Source organism: Ascidiella aspersa, chromosome 6 (genome assembly GCF_963924565.1).
Source record: "Ascidiella aspersa chromosome 6, kaAscAspe10.2, whole genome shotgun sequence".
In the NCBI taxonomy this organism is placed as follows: Eukaryota; Metazoa; Chordata; class Ascidiacea; order Phlebobranchia; family Ascidiidae; genus Ascidiella; species Ascidiella aspersa.
Window position 1 is genome coordinate 135,117 of NC_139452.1, and position 19,062 is coordinate 154,178.

The 19,062-nt window shown below is 36.6% G+C and overlaps 2 protein-coding genes across 3 annotated transcripts in view; one reads left to right on the forward strand and one right to left on the reverse strand.

Annotated features, from left to right (window-relative positions):
* Nucleotides 1-3,425, forward strand: part of LOC146139027 (girdin-like) — a 33,280-nt gene extending 29,855 nt beyond the window's left edge. Inside the window, exons 34-36 of the mRNA XM_083391072.1 lie at nucleotides 122-199; nucleotides 673-776; nucleotides 1,541-3,425. Coding sequence (XP_083247198.1) covers nucleotides 122-199; nucleotides 673-776; nucleotides 1,541-2,119 — 761 coding nt within the window. The 3' untranslated portion in view covers nucleotides 2,120-3,425. The remainder of the gene's footprint in view (nucleotides 1-121; nucleotides 200-672; nucleotides 777-1,540) is intronic.
* Nucleotides 3,426-3,750: 325 nt separating this feature from the next.
* Nucleotides 3,751-18,637, reverse strand: LOC146139028 (UTP--glucose-1-phosphate uridylyltransferase-like). Of its 2 annotated transcripts, none has more exons than XM_083392977.1 (12): nucleotides 18,386-18,637; nucleotides 11,730-11,932; nucleotides 11,285-11,392; nucleotides 10,789-10,974; nucleotides 10,256-10,389; nucleotides 9,512-9,711; nucleotides 9,083-9,174; nucleotides 8,036-8,233; nucleotides 7,509-7,587; nucleotides 6,780-6,946; nucleotides 6,139-6,243; nucleotides 3,751-4,578 (listed from the first exon to the last, which is right to left on the reverse strand). In XM_083392977.1, exons 1-12 carry the CDS (start codon nucleotides 18,447-18,449, stop codon nucleotides 4,471-4,473), a joined length of 1,644 nt encoding a protein of 547 aa, XP_083249103.1. In that variant the 5' UTR covers nucleotides 18,450-18,637; the 3' UTR covers nucleotides 3,751-4,470. The 2 variants fall into 2 exon arrangements, with proteins under 2 accessions (XP_083249103.1, XP_083249104.1); XM_083392978.1 differs by lacking the exon at nucleotides 18,386-18,637 and adding an exon at nucleotides 14,822-14,891.
* Nucleotides 18,638-19,062: the final 425 nt, after the last annotated feature.

The following is a 19,062-nucleotide window of genomic DNA, read 5'->3' on the forward strand; positions in this document are numbered from 1 at the left end:
CTATGGTATTAAGACCATTGACATAATAAAGCCAAATTCGATTCTAGAACGCCTCTTTAGCTTATCCAGACGCTTGTTGTTCCCCACCAGTAATTTACAACTTAAAGTTTTTTTTTTCCAGGTTCGAGCACTTCGTTCCGTAGCTCCCTCTACCGGAATGAAGGAAACATCAAATCTTCCAGCGACATTTCGCTTCAAGGTTCCAACAACTTATATTTGTCCATCTTTTGTTCAAAGTTAGAAAGTTGGTGTGGATAAATGTGCTTTATTGACTTGTTACTTTGCTGTAAAGGATCAAATTCCATATTTGTTGTGAAACTTGTGAAATAGGGACGAAACAACCTGAAATCAAGAAGCGAAATATCCCACAAAAATAATATACAGCTTGCTTTTGCTAAACACCACAAAGCTACCTTAAGTACCAATAAACCCCTTTCCGCCACTATTTATCCCCACATATTCAGCAACAAATTACCATTTAACCTTAAGTTCTGAGAAATTCTTAAATGATAATATTGTCAAAACAGTGCTGCGTCTACATTTTCTCTTTAATTAAAGTTTGAAGCAAGTCTTTAATATGCGAGGTTGTCCGTTTCAACCCCATAAATACCCATTTATAATTTTCGCCCTTTTTCGCTTCGTGAACTCGTTTAACCTTCTCTGACGTCACAGGTCACGTGGTTGATCCGCTCGAGCAGTCGTCGCTGGGTGGCAGCAGTGAGGCGAGGAGCTCACCTGCGAGGAATGACGTCACTTCCGCTAGGGAGGCTGAGTCGGTAAGTGTGTGTGACGTAATAATAGTTGGGGTGTTTCGGGATTCATGAAGTTTTCATGCGCGCGATCAAAACAAAGTAAAAATAACTTGACAGCATGTCTGGCTCACCTAGTTTGCAAAATATGATAAATTTGTTGCAATTCAATATAAACAAAATGGTTTGGCTGGGTCTGGGTTGTTAAAAAATATTTACAAAACTGGATTCTTCTAAAAAATCTACTTACCTATAACCGACAATCTTATTTCGGTTTGCTGCGTCTTTAATCGCTGGAGTCTTTTAAAAATTCATCAAGAGCTTGTTAAGTGGCATTACATTGAGAAATGTGCGAGTACTTGTGCTTTGTCCTCAAAACCTCGATCGAAATGAAACGTTTTGTTAATAAAACCTAATTTTTGTGTTAAGTATTTGGCACGCCCAAGTTTGACCAACAACGGGCGAATGAGTTATAATGCCATCTTGACATCTTAAAAAAAACTTCTCAAAATTTTCATGTTGGGAAGCACTTTAATCCGTGAAACGATCGGTATGTGATCAGCTCTGCCGAAGTAACACCGACCAACGATTGCATATTCTCTTTATACGGGGTTCGTTGGATCCTTAGTTCAAACCAATCAACTTAATCCCTCTATGCATAATTTGCACATGTTTTATTTGCCTCTAAACTTCACCAGTGGAACTTACGAAGTGGCTCGCTCCCACCCCACAGCGTTTGTGTCATACACACTTCCATATATATTCAACTAATAAAAAACTTTGATTGACAGCCTGAAGCGCCCAAGGTGCTGATGCGGAAAGCCCCTCACCTGAGAGAGCGGCCCCGGAGCGTCCACAGCGACCTTGGTTCCCCCCGGGCCACACCCCCCCGGGCCCCCGACACAACCCCCCGGGGTAAGACAGACAGCGTTGTTACAAGACGACACAATGACGTCACAAGCGCGGCTGTGCAGAGGCTAGACAGCCTGGTGGGGAGTCCCCGTGACGTAAGCAAGGTGGTTCCCCCCAGGGCCAACAGAAGGTCAAGGTTGGCCCCCTCACCCTTCGGGGGGAATTCCCCCTACAACCGTGACCTAACCTCGACCCCTGTGAGCGAGGACCGACGGGGAATCCCCCTATCACCCTCCCCTGACGTCATCGGTAAACCCCCCCAGCGAAGGGATGTCCCCCCGACCCCTCCGGCCACCCACGCACAGAGCCCCATAAGAAGGGACGTCCCCCCTGACCTTGAATCGACCTTGAACAAGTCCGACCACTTGCAGCAGCAGAGGTCACCACCAGGTGGCGCTATAACGCCCGACGAGGATTCGGACAAAAGCACGCAGTGGTACGAGTACGGCTGCGTGTGAGGCTACAATGCACCCCTGGATGTCCCCCCCGGTTTGTACTTACATTGTGATTTATATTCGAAGGAAATTTGGTCAAAAGTTTCAACTTTGTGGTGAAATTAAAATAAATGTATTCCCTCAAAAAAAGTTTTTTTATTATATTTTGATTAGGGATGCCCGATAGTATCGTATCGGGGCCGATAACCGATACAAAGTTGTAGTATCGCTGCTCGTCCGATACTCGGTTCTAAGGCTAATGCAAGCGGAATAACCTGAACATCAACATCGTTGCGCAATTTGAATAAATTTGATTGTTTGAGCTTAGTAATGACGTCATTGGTATCGGATCGCGATAATTTTTGGTCAAGATTATCGTTTATCGGAATAACACCCCAAGTATCGGGCACATCCCTAGTCTTACAATTGTGTTTTTTAGCTCGTGTTGGTTATTGTTGCTAAAGTCGTTAATATGTTGCTAAGACATTTCTATCGGACACCGGTCGATAATAATTAATCGAGCTTTCCTGATTTTTACATTAAGTTCGATCAACTATTAGTTGCGCTCACGTTTAAATCAGAATATTTTAACTTTTCTAAATTATTTTGTGCCTTACATTCCGCAACCTCGTATTTTAAATTGTGCTTGAACTTGTTAAATGTTTAAATCAACATAAGATTTTTACCATCTTCCATGTTTACTGACTTTATCGTACTGTTTAACTTTTTATATATTTCTACGAAGTCGATATGCGACTAAATAATACTTAAACACCTAGTTAATAGTTTAACGCCTACACTTAAACTTGCACTAAATAATTTTAATCTTTCAATCACAAAAGCTTAGGTTTTTTAGTTTCTAGCAGAACACCAATTTGCTGAGTCATAAATGTAACTGAGTTCGAAATAGTGCTGATTCATGAAATGGCCTGGTTCGAAATATAAAAAATAGCAGGCTCAGCTTATTTCGAACCCTGTAATTCCAATCTATTAACTTTGTGGCTTTGTTGCACTTATATAACTAATTGTGCTATTTCCTCTCAAAACGTTATTCGCTAAATACTGAAATAACCCTGAGTTGCCTGGAATTGTTAAACTCTTTGCTAAACTATCATCCTGCTTTTAAAAGTGTCAGTTTAATGTATTTTTGATAATATTTGTCGCAATTTCTGCAAAACCCCGATATATTGTCCACGACCATCGTTTAATGTCGTTGGTTTGTGGCGAACAAGTGATGTTTGCGCTGTGCGGTACTAACTGTTATGGTGTCACTGTGTGTCGCCCGGTAGTGTTATTAGATCGGCCGAAATACAATTGAACAAATAGCTTTTTAAGCGCCTGTCGTTTTAAATGAGATCAGCTGTTTATAGCACTTAAGTGTTTGTGCGAAAGGTGCAGCTGGGATATTTAATGTATTCAAAAATTTAATCAAACTCTGATAAGTGTGGCAAGAACTAGTTACTCAATAGCAGAGGGTTGGACAAGTTAAGTTCGAGGTTTTAGCAAGACATTTTTATCTTTTAAACAAAAACAATTAATTTCAATAAATTTTAAAAACTGAAACTGCCAACGAACAACGAAAACTGCGGAGTAGCAGGATTTTACAAAAATCTTGAATTAAATTAGTCCAGATAGAAAAAACTCAACAATTAGCTTGCTTCTAATTTATTTTGAATTGTTACGAAAAATTAACAATTTTCAAACAAATCCGACAAACGTTATGAAGTGACATGATGCTACAACCGCGATAAGATTTTGGCTTAAATAAGAATCTAAAATTTGCATAAACCTTTCATAAATATCTCTAGAAATAAACACAAAAGTGAACGGAGATAAATAATTCGCAGGGAGCGCTTTAAATATTTATGCGTTGGGTTTGTTGTCCAGGGGTTTTATGTGGGAGTTAAGGGGTCCCCCCACCACCCAAGTGAACGCGCCCTGGTTTTTATGAGGGGAATACCCAGCAATTTGTTCAAAACCATCGATTTTTGTGACACAGTGGTTCTACAACTTGGTTGGTGTGAAAGTTTGGGAGCGTTTTTTACAGAGATAGTTAAAATGCTGGAAAAAAGTTCGTATTTTGTAAATTGCCTTTGATCAAAATTGATGGCTTTAAAGTTGGTCGGTGAGGTTAAATCGTTTGGAACAGCTGAACCAAGAACGGTTTAAAAACTAATACACTTTGCATCGTGGTTTTAGATCGGCGTCATAAGTACAGTATTGTTACGTCACAGGGGCGGGTATTCTGACGCAATTGGGGAATTAAAGTTGAAAGGGCGACGTAATGACGTAATAGTTGGGGAAGCACCGGGGATTGGTTGTGGGAAATCACCGTCGGTCGAAGGAAATGCTGGAAACGGAAGAAGCGGAAATGATCAGTGATCGAGGATCCGGAGGTTTCCAGAAACGATCTTGTTCTCGAGGAAAGCTCCCGAAGGGATGTCAATCCGCTCACCGTGGTTGGCGATTATTATCACCGTGCCCTGTGGAATGTAAGGGTAAGTTTATTTAATGATTAGGTGTTAAGCACTTAATAAGATGACAATGTTTTAAGTGATTTTGATTTATGTAATAATAAAAGTTAAGTAACGCTTTATTATAAAGTGTGCCCTGCTTAATAAAGGTCATGGTATATTATGCCTAGAAGCAACAGTTCATATGAAGTTTAGCGGATAGGTGTTACGAGGTAACATAAGGTTCCTGTAAAAACCTCTCGATTTACCATTCGTTAACATTTCAATACTGGTCTAGGTATGGTTTTGTGAAGCATTTGTCGTCACTCATTATCGATGTTAAAGGAAGAGGGAAATATCGCGCTTGGCTGCGTTCCAGAAGTCAAACAAGTTTTTCGAGTTAAAGTCTTAACGCAACTACAACTTCAGTTTATTTCTAACAAACGCTAAACCCGAGCACCAATGAAACGCAACCGTGGGCTTACAGGAGACGCAAAAGTTGCAACTAGATTTTATATTATGTATTTAGAAATGTTGGCAGCTACAGGTAAGTAGGCGCGAACCGACGGTTGTCTATTGTCTAAATGTCTTACACGTTAAATGTTAAAATCTAACTCCAAAGAGCAGGCCGCTAAAATAACTGTCCATAACTTCTTGAACTCTAGGTAAAGTCACTCAACTTTACTTTTATCACTGGACCCACAAATTACACAAGGTTGAAGTAAATGCAAAGCAACGTTTTCACTCGCAATCTGTGTGAGGTAAGTATAAGTAGTACTTTAACATTAAGTGGATTTTATGCTTATTGAATCAGTGATGAAAGACTTAAAGTTCAGTAAATAGAATTGTGTCGCCCAAGCTTCGCTGCTGTGTCTATGTTTAGTATTTGATAAACACTGCTATAGTTAAAGAACACTCGATGAGACCAAGTATAAGGGTGTAGGTGCAATAATTGTATGAGTTGTAATCAGGGAACATTTAGCCACGTAAGCTGTGGTTAGTGGATTCACAGAGAGATGTTATATTTGCTCAGTGATACTGACACGTGTTTAACGGATATTACATTTTGCTTGTAGGGTGGAACACGAAATCCTGCTTAATCTATAAATCCAAGCATAGAACTCAAAAACTAGATTGCTGGCATTTGATTAAAAGTTTCATATATCTTGCCAAGGTTTATAGAAAAACACATTAATTAGGTTGTTTGGCTTTAGACTGTTACCTAATGAAATATTTGACAAATCAAGCCCAATATTGAGCATTTAAAAGGAGGTTTTAATGTTCAGCTTTTTTATAAAATAAAACAGTTTCCTCAAATAAAATGCTTTTAGTTTAGTTAAATGAAAAATCGTACGAAAATACGTTTAAATAGAAAACAAGTGTTTTGGGGCTGGTTGGTCAACCGGATATGACGTATGTTGGTGGAAGCTTAGTGAAAGTTTCCTGAAAACTTGTTGAATAATTCGCCACATAAACACGTCACATCCTGTTTAAGCGAACATTAACTTCCGCACCGTACAACAACGAGTTGCAAGTTTGTGAAGTTAACAAAACGATAGATAAGTTGAAGGTCACGTGAAGGTGACTTACCTTGAGAGTGACGTCCTTGCCAAACGTGACGTCACCACTTACGGTGAGGTGATCAAGCTCAAGCATATCCGGGATGTTGGCGAACCTGCCCATGAACTTGTGGATCTGTGGACGACAAGTTGCATTACAACAAACTTATTAAGCTGGTTGTGAGATTTGACTTACGCGCTTTGACCTCGGGATAAAAATGAGGAATAAAATTGATAATGAATTGCAAAGCCAAAAAGGTCGAGTAGATCGACATCATCTTGATAAAGACATTTCCATACGCACTTGTATCATCTTCAGATAACGTCTTCATCAAGATCAGGTCGATTCACTCGACCTAGTTGGTTTGACATTTCTTATAAAGTTACATTACAGAACCGAGCATAGCGTGCTTAACACCGAAAACTAATAAAAATAAAAATAAATGTTGTTAAACGATGAATGGTAGTTTGAAATGTTAACAAATCAACTAAAAGGGTAAAAAAGTATAAACAACAAAGGTAAAATGTTAAATTTAGGATAAAAACTTGCGCTGTTAAACACAACAGACCCGTAAAGGTTGACCGGAATCTTGAACAAAAAAAATGAACTAAGTTGACAAGGCGTTTAACAATGGTAAATAGTATACAAACTCGCAGTAAGCATGTTGTTACCTTTGAGAAGTGTTCGTCTCCAAGTTTGATGAGCGGAGTTGTTGGGAACTGTCGCTTCTCGCTCATTTTCATCGAACCGCTCTGGAGCTCGTAGAGGTTGCTCATCACAAGCAGGAGGTCGGAGGTCTTCTTCACCGGGAGGAACCTGCTGCGGGGAACGTTGATGCCTGCGGGACACAACGAATAACATTATTGACATATAGAACTTCTGGAGACCTGGGTTCTAATTTCAGTTTTTTTTTGACAAAAAAATTTAATGTAATTCTTTTTTTTATCATTTTAAAACTTAAATGGATAAATTTAATCTCTTTAATAAACTAAAGGGACAATTTTATTGAGTGAAAGACTAAAAATTCGTCATTCCTGATGTAGATTGTACCAAATATAAATTTAATGAACAAAATTAAACTTTGATCGATCAAATAAAAGTGTCGCCCATTTTGTGTTAATTATTTTCATCAAAAAAGTTTATTATCTTAGTCAAATGGTTGGAATTTACTTTCATCTTTGGGTTTGCTGAAACCAGCTGAGAACTTGTCCGGAAATATTAAGAAAAACACTAATTACTTTTATCAGGCTGCTTGAAGGTTTTGGATTTCAAAAAAATCCAAAAGGTTGGTTTAGATTTTTTTACGTCAATGAAGTTATTCAGTTGCGTATTTCCATGGAGCTGTTTATTTAACTCACAAGTCACAAATAATAATTTAAACATTTAAAACATTAACTGACCGACTGCATTTGAGAAGTTTTCGATTCCGGCTCCACAAGCAGTTTCAAGCTGGATCACATTCGTCCCGTTCTGAAGCCGCTAAAAGTAAAAGTTAATATATTAATAAAACTGTAATAAAAAAATGAATATTTCGAGAAAAATTGGGGACTTACGATCGTTGTTTTACAAAATCCTACTCTTGTGTAAAGTTCTTGTAAATTACGAAGATATTTAACGGTAAAAAATCAAAAATGTTAAGCAGGTCTGGAAATTCGTATTTGTCTATAGTTCAAGAGAGAAACAAATTGGAAAAAACAACTCATTTTTTGTTCAATTTTAAGTTTTTTTTTAATAACTTGAATAAAAAGTTATGTAAAAGTTGTAACATTTTGCAAAAAGCTACAAACTTTTCCATAATTTGATTATTTTCAGAAAAAGTGGCACTAAAAGTTATAACTCGTATTTCTCTATTTCAAACGCTCTAATTAAATTGACACCGTCGTAATTCAAATACACCTAACTCCCATATGTTGGAGCGAGTTGTTACCTTGTTGTTAACGATGACCTCCATGTCCATCTTGCCAGCTTTAACCAAGCGATCCACAGACGGCATGTGCATCCACAAGTTGTTGGTGTTGAATATCTTGAACTTAGACACACTTTTAAACTCGTCAACCCTCTCCTTTGGAACTTGTGCGATCTCGAGCAACCTCAACTTGCCTTCGTAGTCGATCAACGTTCCTCCCTGCAATGAACAATCAGTTGGAGAGAAACTAAAACTTTTCCTTCGTTTTATATTTAAGCATATTTTGTAGTTTTTTTTGGCTCTGTGCGTGTGGCGTAACTCGTAAGTAACAAAGATTGCAGAGTACTGCTTTAAAATCGCAATAGCTTTAATTTTAGATCAACGTTCCGCCCTGGGGTAAATAAGTAGTTGAATGGAGGGCGGATACAGGGGGGACATGGCCCCTAAAACTGCATTTTTGTCTATTTTCGCCGCTTTGCGCACATCTAGTTTACGCTTTAACTTCTCTATAACGCCATGTTATGACACAACTTTTTGACTATCTTGAAATAAATTCATGACCTTTCAAACAAATCCCTAGATCCGCGCCTGGTTCGATATTTTTTAAACTTTGTCAAAACGGTCGTGAAACCAAAAAATATGTTATTTTTGTGCAATGTTTTTAGCCACTTTGTAGTAATTCAGGGTCCATATAATGTTAAAAAGCCAAGGCAATGTACTGCGTAAACTCTACCAATACGACACAATAGTTTTAAAGTTTTCTGTTGTGCCACAGAACAATAAACATGGGCTGATAAACTTCTCTTTCAACATGTAAACTGAACCCATCACGAACACCTTAATCAGGTCTTCCTTTGTTTTAAATCAATTGTTTCTAGCTCAAACATTTTATATTGTTCCTTGATTCCACAAATGTATTGAACAGTAACCTATAAGCTTGCTTCTCCCGCTGTGGCAAAGCAGCGTACAAATAATACAGAATAAAACAACCTTAACGTCATGCTAATACTCCACAACGCACAGCTATACACAGTTCTACTCATTTAGTAAACTACATTGCAAACCCACCTTAACGTCAGCTCTCGTTTTGTCGGTCACTTCCATCACAAAGTCACAAGGCTTGTCCTTGTTTGGGGGATTCACCAGCATGTTCAGGATATCTAAAGCGGCGAGTTAAGAAAAAATACCCAGGGACTCATAAGTTAAAGCTGGAGGTGGCGTCAGACTTGGAACTAGATTTATTAAGTTGATTTATTAGGCGCAGAAGAGCATTGATTATGCAGCACAAATATTTGCCTAAAGTGTTTCGATTTGATAAAGTGTAGATATTAATGTTGCATAAATCGATATTAAAGACATCAATCCCCGATAATTTGGAGAAAAGTGTCGTGATTTTTTTTAGGATAATTTGATTCGACCCGATATTACCGTACACACCTATTCACAACCCGCGTCATAATACGCTCTGTGACCTCATAACCACGTCATAAAGGATACTGAGGTCTACGGTAGCGCCGAGGTTGTCGATGTTTGACATAAACATGTATTCCCTTCCCTCCTTGACGAACTTCTCCAGCAAACCCGACTTTACGATGCACTCGTACACGTCACCGTGGCCTGGGGGGTACCAAGCCTCCAATACGTCATCACACGATTGCGCAATCGGAAGCAGCGTCTCCTTGTTGATGCGGGGGTACCTGGGTAAAAAAGAGGGGTAAATAATGTAGCTGGGTGGGGGGTTAAATATTATAATAATAAAAGTAAAACGACTGGATTAAGTTAAGCTTGAAAACTCCAGGAAATCTGTAACTTCCAACGTGGGCGTAGGGAGTTATCAAAACACTCTGGAATTTGACCAAGTTTTCAATTAATGTTCAAAACTAATTTCTCTAGCACAGTCTTGGTTTACCAAAAGCGTTTTAGGAACTTTCCTGAATTACCATGTAGGTAGGAGGCCATGGAATTCACAAACTATATTTTTAATTGTGTGCAAATGCAATTACCTTTGTTTTATTTAATGATACGTTATGCCGATTCCAATGAAATCTTTTCAGCTTAAAGGTGCTGTAACAAGCTACACCATAAATGCACCTTCTACGACTTATAAGTGAAACAACACAAATGCTGCAGTTTGGTAAAAAATCACTTTTATGTGTTACGCAACAAAGCAACTGTCAAAGTGTAAAGCAGTGGTAGCATTATAAAGCAACACAAATGAAGTGTAACAGCTGCGTATCTCACCTGTTCTGGTTAAAGGTGTGTATTTTGATGTGGCACGACGCATATTTCCTCAGAATCATGTTCGTGTCGTCGTGGGTGTTGAAGGAGTTCATAAGTACGAGTGGAACTTCAGCTTCGTATCGCTTGTTCAACGACTAACACAAGTACAAAAAAATTATATAAATACTAATACAAACAGCGATTATTATGTTGTGAAAAAAACAGCTTTTCATGCTACTTTTTAATAACTAACGCTGGAAAAAACCTGAATTATTATTTGGTGTATAAATTTTACCTACTAGTTACAGCGTATTATACACATTCAAACCGGGAAAGAACATATTAAAACTTATATTTAAGAAACCTAAACTTTTATCAAAAAGAGTATTAATTTATATAAAACCTTATTATTAGAAACTAATTTGTGTTACTTCTTCATGGACATGAAAAGTTTCAATATTTAAATAAAAATATATTTTTTAATTTACAAAAAAAAATTTTTTTAATACAAAAATAAAAATCTGAAAACACTTCGCTGTTTTCATAAAATTTACCTCAATCTGTTGAACGGTTAGATCTAGAAAGGTGAGTCCGCTTCTGACAGAGATGAGACTTTTTGGTCCGACGCACCCCATGCTCGTGCCAAGCCCTCCGTTCAGTTTCACAACGACAAGTTTACTCAACAATTCCTTCTCCGTGCAATGCAACGGCTCGGCAGAAAGTTTACTGTAAGCTTTGACCTAAAGTACACAAAGTGTAATAATTATTTCATTTAAACTGATATTTTTTGAAAGGTTTTTATGTATCTAAGAAAAATTGGAACACATTTGAGAATATTTTTGTCATATAATTAAATTTGACTCATCTTGAGATCAGAGACACCCTTAATTTGTAAAATGTAACAGATTTTGATTTTTTTAATACAATATTCTAACAATTATACTTCACATATTGTTTTTTTTTTTTTTTTTTTAAAAACAAGTTTTACCAAAACAACAATTGATTTATGATGTTAAATTTATATTTTATTGAGAAGTAAGGGTTGCTCACGTAGCCATCTGGTGGTGACTGGATCTTGGTCCAATCGATCGAGGGTCCGGCTTTCAACAAAAACCTCTTGAACAACTTCTCAAAATTCTCAAAGTCCCTTTTCACGCCCTGCGAATTTAAAAGCAATTTATTGAACAATGTTTAAAAAAAAAAAAAAAAACTCTCAGCAGATTTCAAAAACCAAAAACATTTCTAGACGCTGGTTTACAATCCAACCACTTTTTTTACATAAACAAAACGAGTTGTCAAAATTGAAATTGCAAAGAATAATTAAATATAGAAAAATAAATATAAGAATACCCACCCAAATCCAATCGCTAACTTGCACCCTAACCCAAATAACGTTAGCAAAATAACCCCCTGACTAAAATTAGGTAGAATTCTAGGCCAGCGACAAGTTCTGAAACTAATCTTGTTAAACATACATAATTGCTCAGAAACTCACATCTCTTTTTTCAGTGTCGGCCGTTTTTCCAAGTTTGTCCAGTTCAGACTTGAGCGCCGACTTTGCGTCGTTTTTCATGAGTTGCTGAAATTCCATGATGCTCTGCGTTCTTTGCATTAATGCCCCACGACTTGACGGCACTTGGGGGTCCGAGAAAAGTAATTCCCAGTCCACGTAGTTCGTAGAAGATTGACGCTTAATTCCTAAGAAAATAAATATTATGATTTATGAACATTTATTTCGAAAAACAAACCTTAAACTCTGCTGATTGCAATTTGCAAGTATCATTAAATTCTGACTGAATCTGTTTTATAAAATCTGTTTTATCCTCATTTAAAATTTATAACACTTGGCCGGTTTAATTTTCTTAAACTTTCCAAATTATCGTCGCTGGTCTAGAATCCCAACACATTTTCTTTCGGTGTTTTTTATATTGCTAACATTATTGGCGCTCTTTCACTATTGTACGTAAAAATTAATAAATAAAAAATTTCTTAAAATGCCGCATACAACAACACATATTGTTTGGGTTAGGGTGGGTCAAGTTATTATTAATAATAAACAAAATATTACTTGACCCACCCTTACCCAAACGCTAACCCAAACAATGTGCGTTGTGGTATGCGGTATTATTAATTTTTTTTTTTGCATAACTTTTCACGTACAATAGTGAAAGAGCGCCACATTATTTGGGTTAGGGTGAAAGTTAGCGTTCGGGTCCGGGTGGGTCAAGTATTAACCCATTTTGTTAATCTAAAAAAAACTGGTAGGATTCTAGACAAGCAATATAAACTTGGCTTCAACTTATGACCCTAACTTTAACATTGTAAAAATGTTCTGCAAGTCATCTTATTTATCTTCATGCCTTACTAAGCTATTTTACTTCACAATTCAATGTGACGTCACTTTGCAGCTCTTATTACATCACAAACACCTTCCGTCTTATCACGCGATAACCTCGTGTTTAAGGTCAACAAAAATACCACGAGTTACTAAGTTTAACCAGATTTTGTAAACATTTGGTGAACAGTTAAAGTCATAAGTTAGCCTAGTAATAAATAATGTGAAATGATGTTTACCAAATAAGTTAACCCATATTTATCCCCTTTATCGACCCCATGGACCCCATTATTTGAGGTGTACGCTTTCGTTAAAATGTTTTGCATAACTGACAAGTCCGCTAAGCTAAAGCTACCAATGTGGCATTTGATGAGGACTTTTTAATAAATACGGATTAATCTGTTCATTTAAGCCTGTTTAAATCAAATCTGCTCAATATCTTCTACGTGACTTGGTCCCTGAGGTTAAACCTGATTTTTTTTCTCTTTGACTTTTTATTTTAAGAAACTGCGTCACTTGTGTGCAGTCAAGCGCGACCATAGCACCGGCAAGTATTCTATGAATCGACTTTTTGGCCGAAGGTTTAAAACAAACTCGAGATTGATTTAGATTTTAAATTGATATATGTGAGGCAACCCGAAATAAACCACAAAATGCTGCTATTTTTTATTTCGTTTGTGAAAAAATATCTTGGTAGGAACCGAAATAAAAAAATACACATTCCAAGGCAAGGTTGTAACAGCAAAAACTTGTTGGCAGTTTAAATGTCTCGGGTATGTTTTTTCAGTTTTATATTAGCTTCCAACAAAAGTATTTCAGTCCAAAGGTGCCGTGTATCGCATTTGAACCGAAACAAAGTTAAAGCATTTTTCGCACGAAATATTTGTCAAGGAGGACTACTTGGTCCTCTTAGGATTATTTTTTTCTGACGTTTAGAAGAAACTTAGTGGCATGACGTTTTAAGGTAAATTTGTGACGTCAAGTTATGCCGTAACTTTATGACGTCATATCCGATTGTTTTCATTACATAGTCGCAGAGTTTACGCTCAGACCACAATAAATTGTTTTGTTACTCGTTTCTATTGAGTAAAGTCAAATTACTAATCAATACAATTAACTGTTAAGACGTCATATACTTGATAATTGAAATAAAAATCCTGCTAGTGAGATGCAGTGAGTCTTTAAATATAACATAAATTTGTTTGTTTTACTAATTTAGGCATATTTTTGACAAATTTTAGAAACTGTAAATTTTTGAAAGACGTATATTTAGAATTAAAAAACGTAAAAATAGTATGTTTCAATAAATACAAACAAGCATTTTACTTAGACACAGCTACAGACATTAATGTCTATATGCAGGGGGAGGAAATTTACAGGGCAACTAGGGTTTTAATGGCTATATAAATGCAAAATTATTACTTAGTACTTTTCTGTCAAAGGCTAAATAACACTAATTAGAGGATATAAAACTGAACATTATTCATAAAGTGTTTTTCATGTTTCTAGAAGGCGCAAACATATTAAAAGCCTTCATACTTGTACGTTTGAGTGAACAAAACAGCCAAGCAAACGTTTTATCGTTTAGCCGGAGGGGATTTAGTTAAATACACGCCTATAGCTTAGAGTTTTGTGCCAGATTTTGCTAATCATTGGTTACTATACGCTGATAATGTCACTAAACTTTTAGTTTTATGCTTAATTCGTATTTATTTTAGAGTTGATCCAGAACATTCACCCAGCCAGCTTGAAAAGTCAAATAAACTCGATGTCGGTGCAAATAATGCAACAACACACTTCAACTTTTAAAAAGTGTTCGCTTTACACATTTTCTGCCAAACTTGGTTTGTAATTAGCGGATAATATTAGCAACATAACAAATATTTAGTGCCTCATTACATGTAGCAATACTAGAAGAAATAACATATTTTTACGAAAAACTTGCATGCTTTGTAGCTCTTATTAAACCGAAAAATAAAATAAAATGTGGGATTCCAAAGATTTACGTTTTCCAAACAGTAAGTTCGAAGTAAAACTATGTCGATTTAAAGTTTTTTATTAGGAATATTTTTAATAAAACAGTTTTACGTCTGTAAAATCTATTGGGTCTAATGATTTTAAGCCACAGTTTAACAGAATAAACCTTTACGAAAAACGAGAAAAACTTGATAAAAACGTTGAAGCAGCTTTAGTTTGTATTTTTTGTTGTTTTAAATGAATCAACAAATTTTACATTTCAACATTAAACTTACCCAACATTTTTGTTAATTTCCACGATGTACTTTAAAACAGAAAACGATAGTTTATGACCTTACACCTGTCTGGAAAAACATTTCTTAAAATAATGCTGAACCAATTTCTTGCTAATAACACAATTAAGCAAACTAATTTGAATTAATGTTTTTAGGAAGATCCGAAAAAAATATAAGCTTACACAGACAGTTCGATCACTAACATTGCATTTAAACATTTTCGATGTCCTACAAACTAACAGAAAAATAAATCTACAGCTTTTAACTTTTCCTATTTACTCTATTTATCGTAAAAGTAACATTGAACTTGGTAATTTTACTGAATAAACGTAACAATCAGCGCATCCTGAAATCGTGTTAATTGTCGCGCATATAGTTTCAGCGTAAACCTGCTTCGTGGATTATTGAAATACGAAGTGGACGAAAGTTTTTGCTCGCTTATAACCGCACAACCAGCCGACAAGTTTTAAATCGCCTGGGGGGGGCAAGAACAATCGCTCTCCCCACGACAACGACACAAAAATAACTGGTTTTGCAGGAACTTTGACAGAACCACGTGTTTGCGACCGTTGCAATGAGCAGTTGTTGACAAACATCAACAAATTTTACAAGTTTGGCAAAAACTGTTCATAACCAGGCCTCTAGGAATGGCGGGAAACTGGAAAAACCTGATTGGCATCAAACCTCGCTGCGCCATAATCGTCATTGTAATCGTGCTTGACGCTGATTGGTTAACGAGCTGGCGTTGTCCCTGATATAATTGTTTCCTTTCAATCCCAAGGTTGTAATTTAAGGTTTAAGAAGCTACAGGTTAAACCAGTTAATATGTAAGTTCATAAACACAAAACTTAACTTGTTTCAAATTAATTGACTTGTGTCGCAATTGAACCATACAACTTACACACTGGAATTTGTTATTAATATTTAAAAGCGTACCCTTTAGTAGAATTATCTGGACGTAGGCGCGCCCATTAACAACAAAACATGAGTTTTTAGGGTCTGATAATATACCTCTGGCCTATATGTGCAATAAGTATAAACTTAATTAAACCTAAGTTCAACTCCGTCAATCAGCGCGTGCAAAATTTCCCCAAAGAACCTTGGCTTACATTATTACCAGCACATCAAAAGATAATCTAAATTTCACTAAAAATACTGAGCTCGTTAGTCGAATCATACATTAATGACTTTTAAGGGCAAGAAAAATATAAAAAATAAAGATTGGGTAAAACACTGAGTATTCTGTAGCAGCAAGCCATGTAGGCATGCATCGTCGTCATTTTATCATAAAGTTTAGAGTTAGTTAGCTTTAATATATTGTTACAAAAAACTTAGCTAAAAAAAAACAGTAAAACAAACTTGATCGCCTACCCCCGAAATTCTCTCGCATAAACCCAGTTTAAGAACTCCTGGTATAAAGAATATTTTTAGTGGGTTTAATTTCTAGGAATCCTACACAATAACAAGAAACGCGAACGAACGGTTTCTACAGACTGCAGCATTGTTTCTTCACAGACAAATCTTATATTTGTTTACAAAATAAACGTTCACAACACTGTTACATGTAACAAGTTAACCCCAACAAGTTCAAACTCCACGCCATCCCCACAACAATGAATCTATAGAATGATTGCATTGTGAGCTCATAGCAAGAGAGTCCAACCGCGCGATCCAATCAACTTTAGTCACGAGTTAAAATAATCCCATCACAAACATCCGGACTTAATACGATCGACTAAATACGATCAACTTAATCCGATTCAAACTTTAACTAAATAAGATTATAAATTGTTGTAAACTTTGGATTTTGCACAAAATAAGGCGATTTTCGAAATTTGGATTTATAATTTTTACCAGGAATGTGATTTATATGAATCTATTTGCTAAGTCTGCATGGTGAAGCGTATGTTAAAGAGAACCTGCCACACCCCCAAACATTTGCACCCCCTAAAACGTCACAACAACATAAATTCAGCAAACTCTTTGAACCATACAGAACTTTGCGCATAAAATGACCTTTGTACAATCAATCACGTGACTTCGTTGATAAAACAGGGCTTGGGAAAACACCTTCCATTCATTATAACGTCGCTGTGACGCAATACAGGATCTATACGGGCTGATGTGACGTAATAAACAACCCAATAATGTACTACTCGTTGTGGTATGCATTGTTTTAAAAAGTGATAAATAGCTAGTTCAGCGTGGTCCAACTTCTTTTCATCGCGGGCCAAAAACAAGGTTTATTTTATCTTGCGGGCCAATGTTTTTAAATAGCGATTCTTAGGCTTATTGCTGGCAAATTATACATAGTCTATGGCGTATATACTAACTTTATGGAATGTATACCTTTGTTCAGTTACGGTAGTTATGAAATAATTTCAACACCAAAATATTAAAAAACAAAAATTGAAGTGATCTTGCTAGATTGAAGCAAAGCTGACTATTAGTTCGCGGGCCAAAAAAGCTGGACAAAAAACGTTGTCCAAATGTTTGGCAGGGGAAGACCCCTGCACAGTACTAAACCTATATACCTTATATTATAATTTGTGGTTACCAGAAATATTATTAATCAAAAGGTTGCTTCTCTAGTAATTATGCGCACTTTATGTTACACAGGAGCTGAATAATAAACCAAAAATCATTGGCCAGACAAATACATCATAGCGATATAAAACGTTTTTAAACGTAACTAGTCACAATTTGACTTTTCTCTCTGTACCTGTTTGTTCCGCATAAACATATTTTCAATAACTTTGTTCCTAACAAACACCTGTTTAATAACTTACCCCTCCCAATATATAGGCTGAACATTTAAAAGCTGGCATTGTACCGATAGTTTGGGAATAAGCTATATTTCAACATTAGCCAGCTCAAACAGTAACTTGAAAAACTATCAGTAGAAACAGACTTATAAGTTTCACTTTACGTCTCATCAACTTAAAAAAATTAACACTAAATTAACGTTTTCGCACTGAGTTTGGATCAAATAATTACCTTTATTTCCTCTCGATTGTTCAAACAATAGCGCCCACAACAAGGTCAACAAACGACGTCGCGATGCGCTATTGTTGACATAATAAAGAAGTGACTAAGGCCGTCAAAATATGTCAACAATTTAGCAAACTGTGCGAAACGACGAAAAACAAGAACGTAGCGTCGTTCGTAGTTCCTTAGTGAAGGTCAATATCTACGCCATCATGTCTTGGCTTTTAAATTCATCTGTACACTTGCTACGAAAGAAGGGTTAAGTATACAAGGGCGTGTTTTTACGACACGCTTGGTTCGAATGTCAAATGCTAACGCTGCTTACTTTACTGCGTTATAAAAAATGTTGGAATCTTGCTCAGAACCAATCTTAATAAATCTAACTTCAAACTACTACAGCCGGCGAGGCAAGCATATCAAACGACCGAATCAAACGAAGGACCCATAGGTTACAAAACACTGTTTAAAACTAACGAAGCAATGTTATGAATGTCCAATAATTTAGGACCATAGGATCGATACAGGATAATTAACAAAAATAACTTATACCTTGTACTTTTAATCACCATAACTTACCTTCTTCCAGTTCCAAAACTCCGTTTTTCTGAGGTCCGTTCGAATCAGCTTGAATCTCCCTCATTCCTCAAATCAGCGATTAAGCAGCAGCAGTCGTCGTGAGTCGGTTACAAGCAGTGGTTCCTTGTGGCAGGAGCTTCACAAAGGTGCTTCGCTCCAGCCAAACTTCGGGCGTCGCCAGATTTTGTGGCCCTTTATTTTGCGGCAACGCCTGGAATGTAAGCAGAATACGGGGTGATGAGAAACTTGTGCAAATAACAAGTCGCCCCTTGCTCAAACTGAAGGAATTTAACGCCGCACTGAAATACCACCTCGTTGGAACGTGTGGGAAAGGTCTTTCCGGTATTTAGAAATCATTCTTCTGGTGTAAACGAAGTATAAAGCGACGTTTCTCCAGCAGATACCAGCTGACCTCATCAGGGTTAATAATTAAAACGAGAATGCGTTAGCCAGCTTATATAACATTATTATATAAGGTATAGGCTAGTGTTTCTCAACCATTTTTGAGGCTACCGAGGCACTAATAAGTGTTTAGGCATAACGGCGAAGCTTTTAGTAACCCAAGTCTCTCCACTGAACTGGTATTACTTTTTTTTCTAATGTTTTAAAAAAATCCTGTACAGTGTACAGGCTAGTTTTCTTAAACTTTTTCGTGGTGACCCAAATATTAAGTGTAT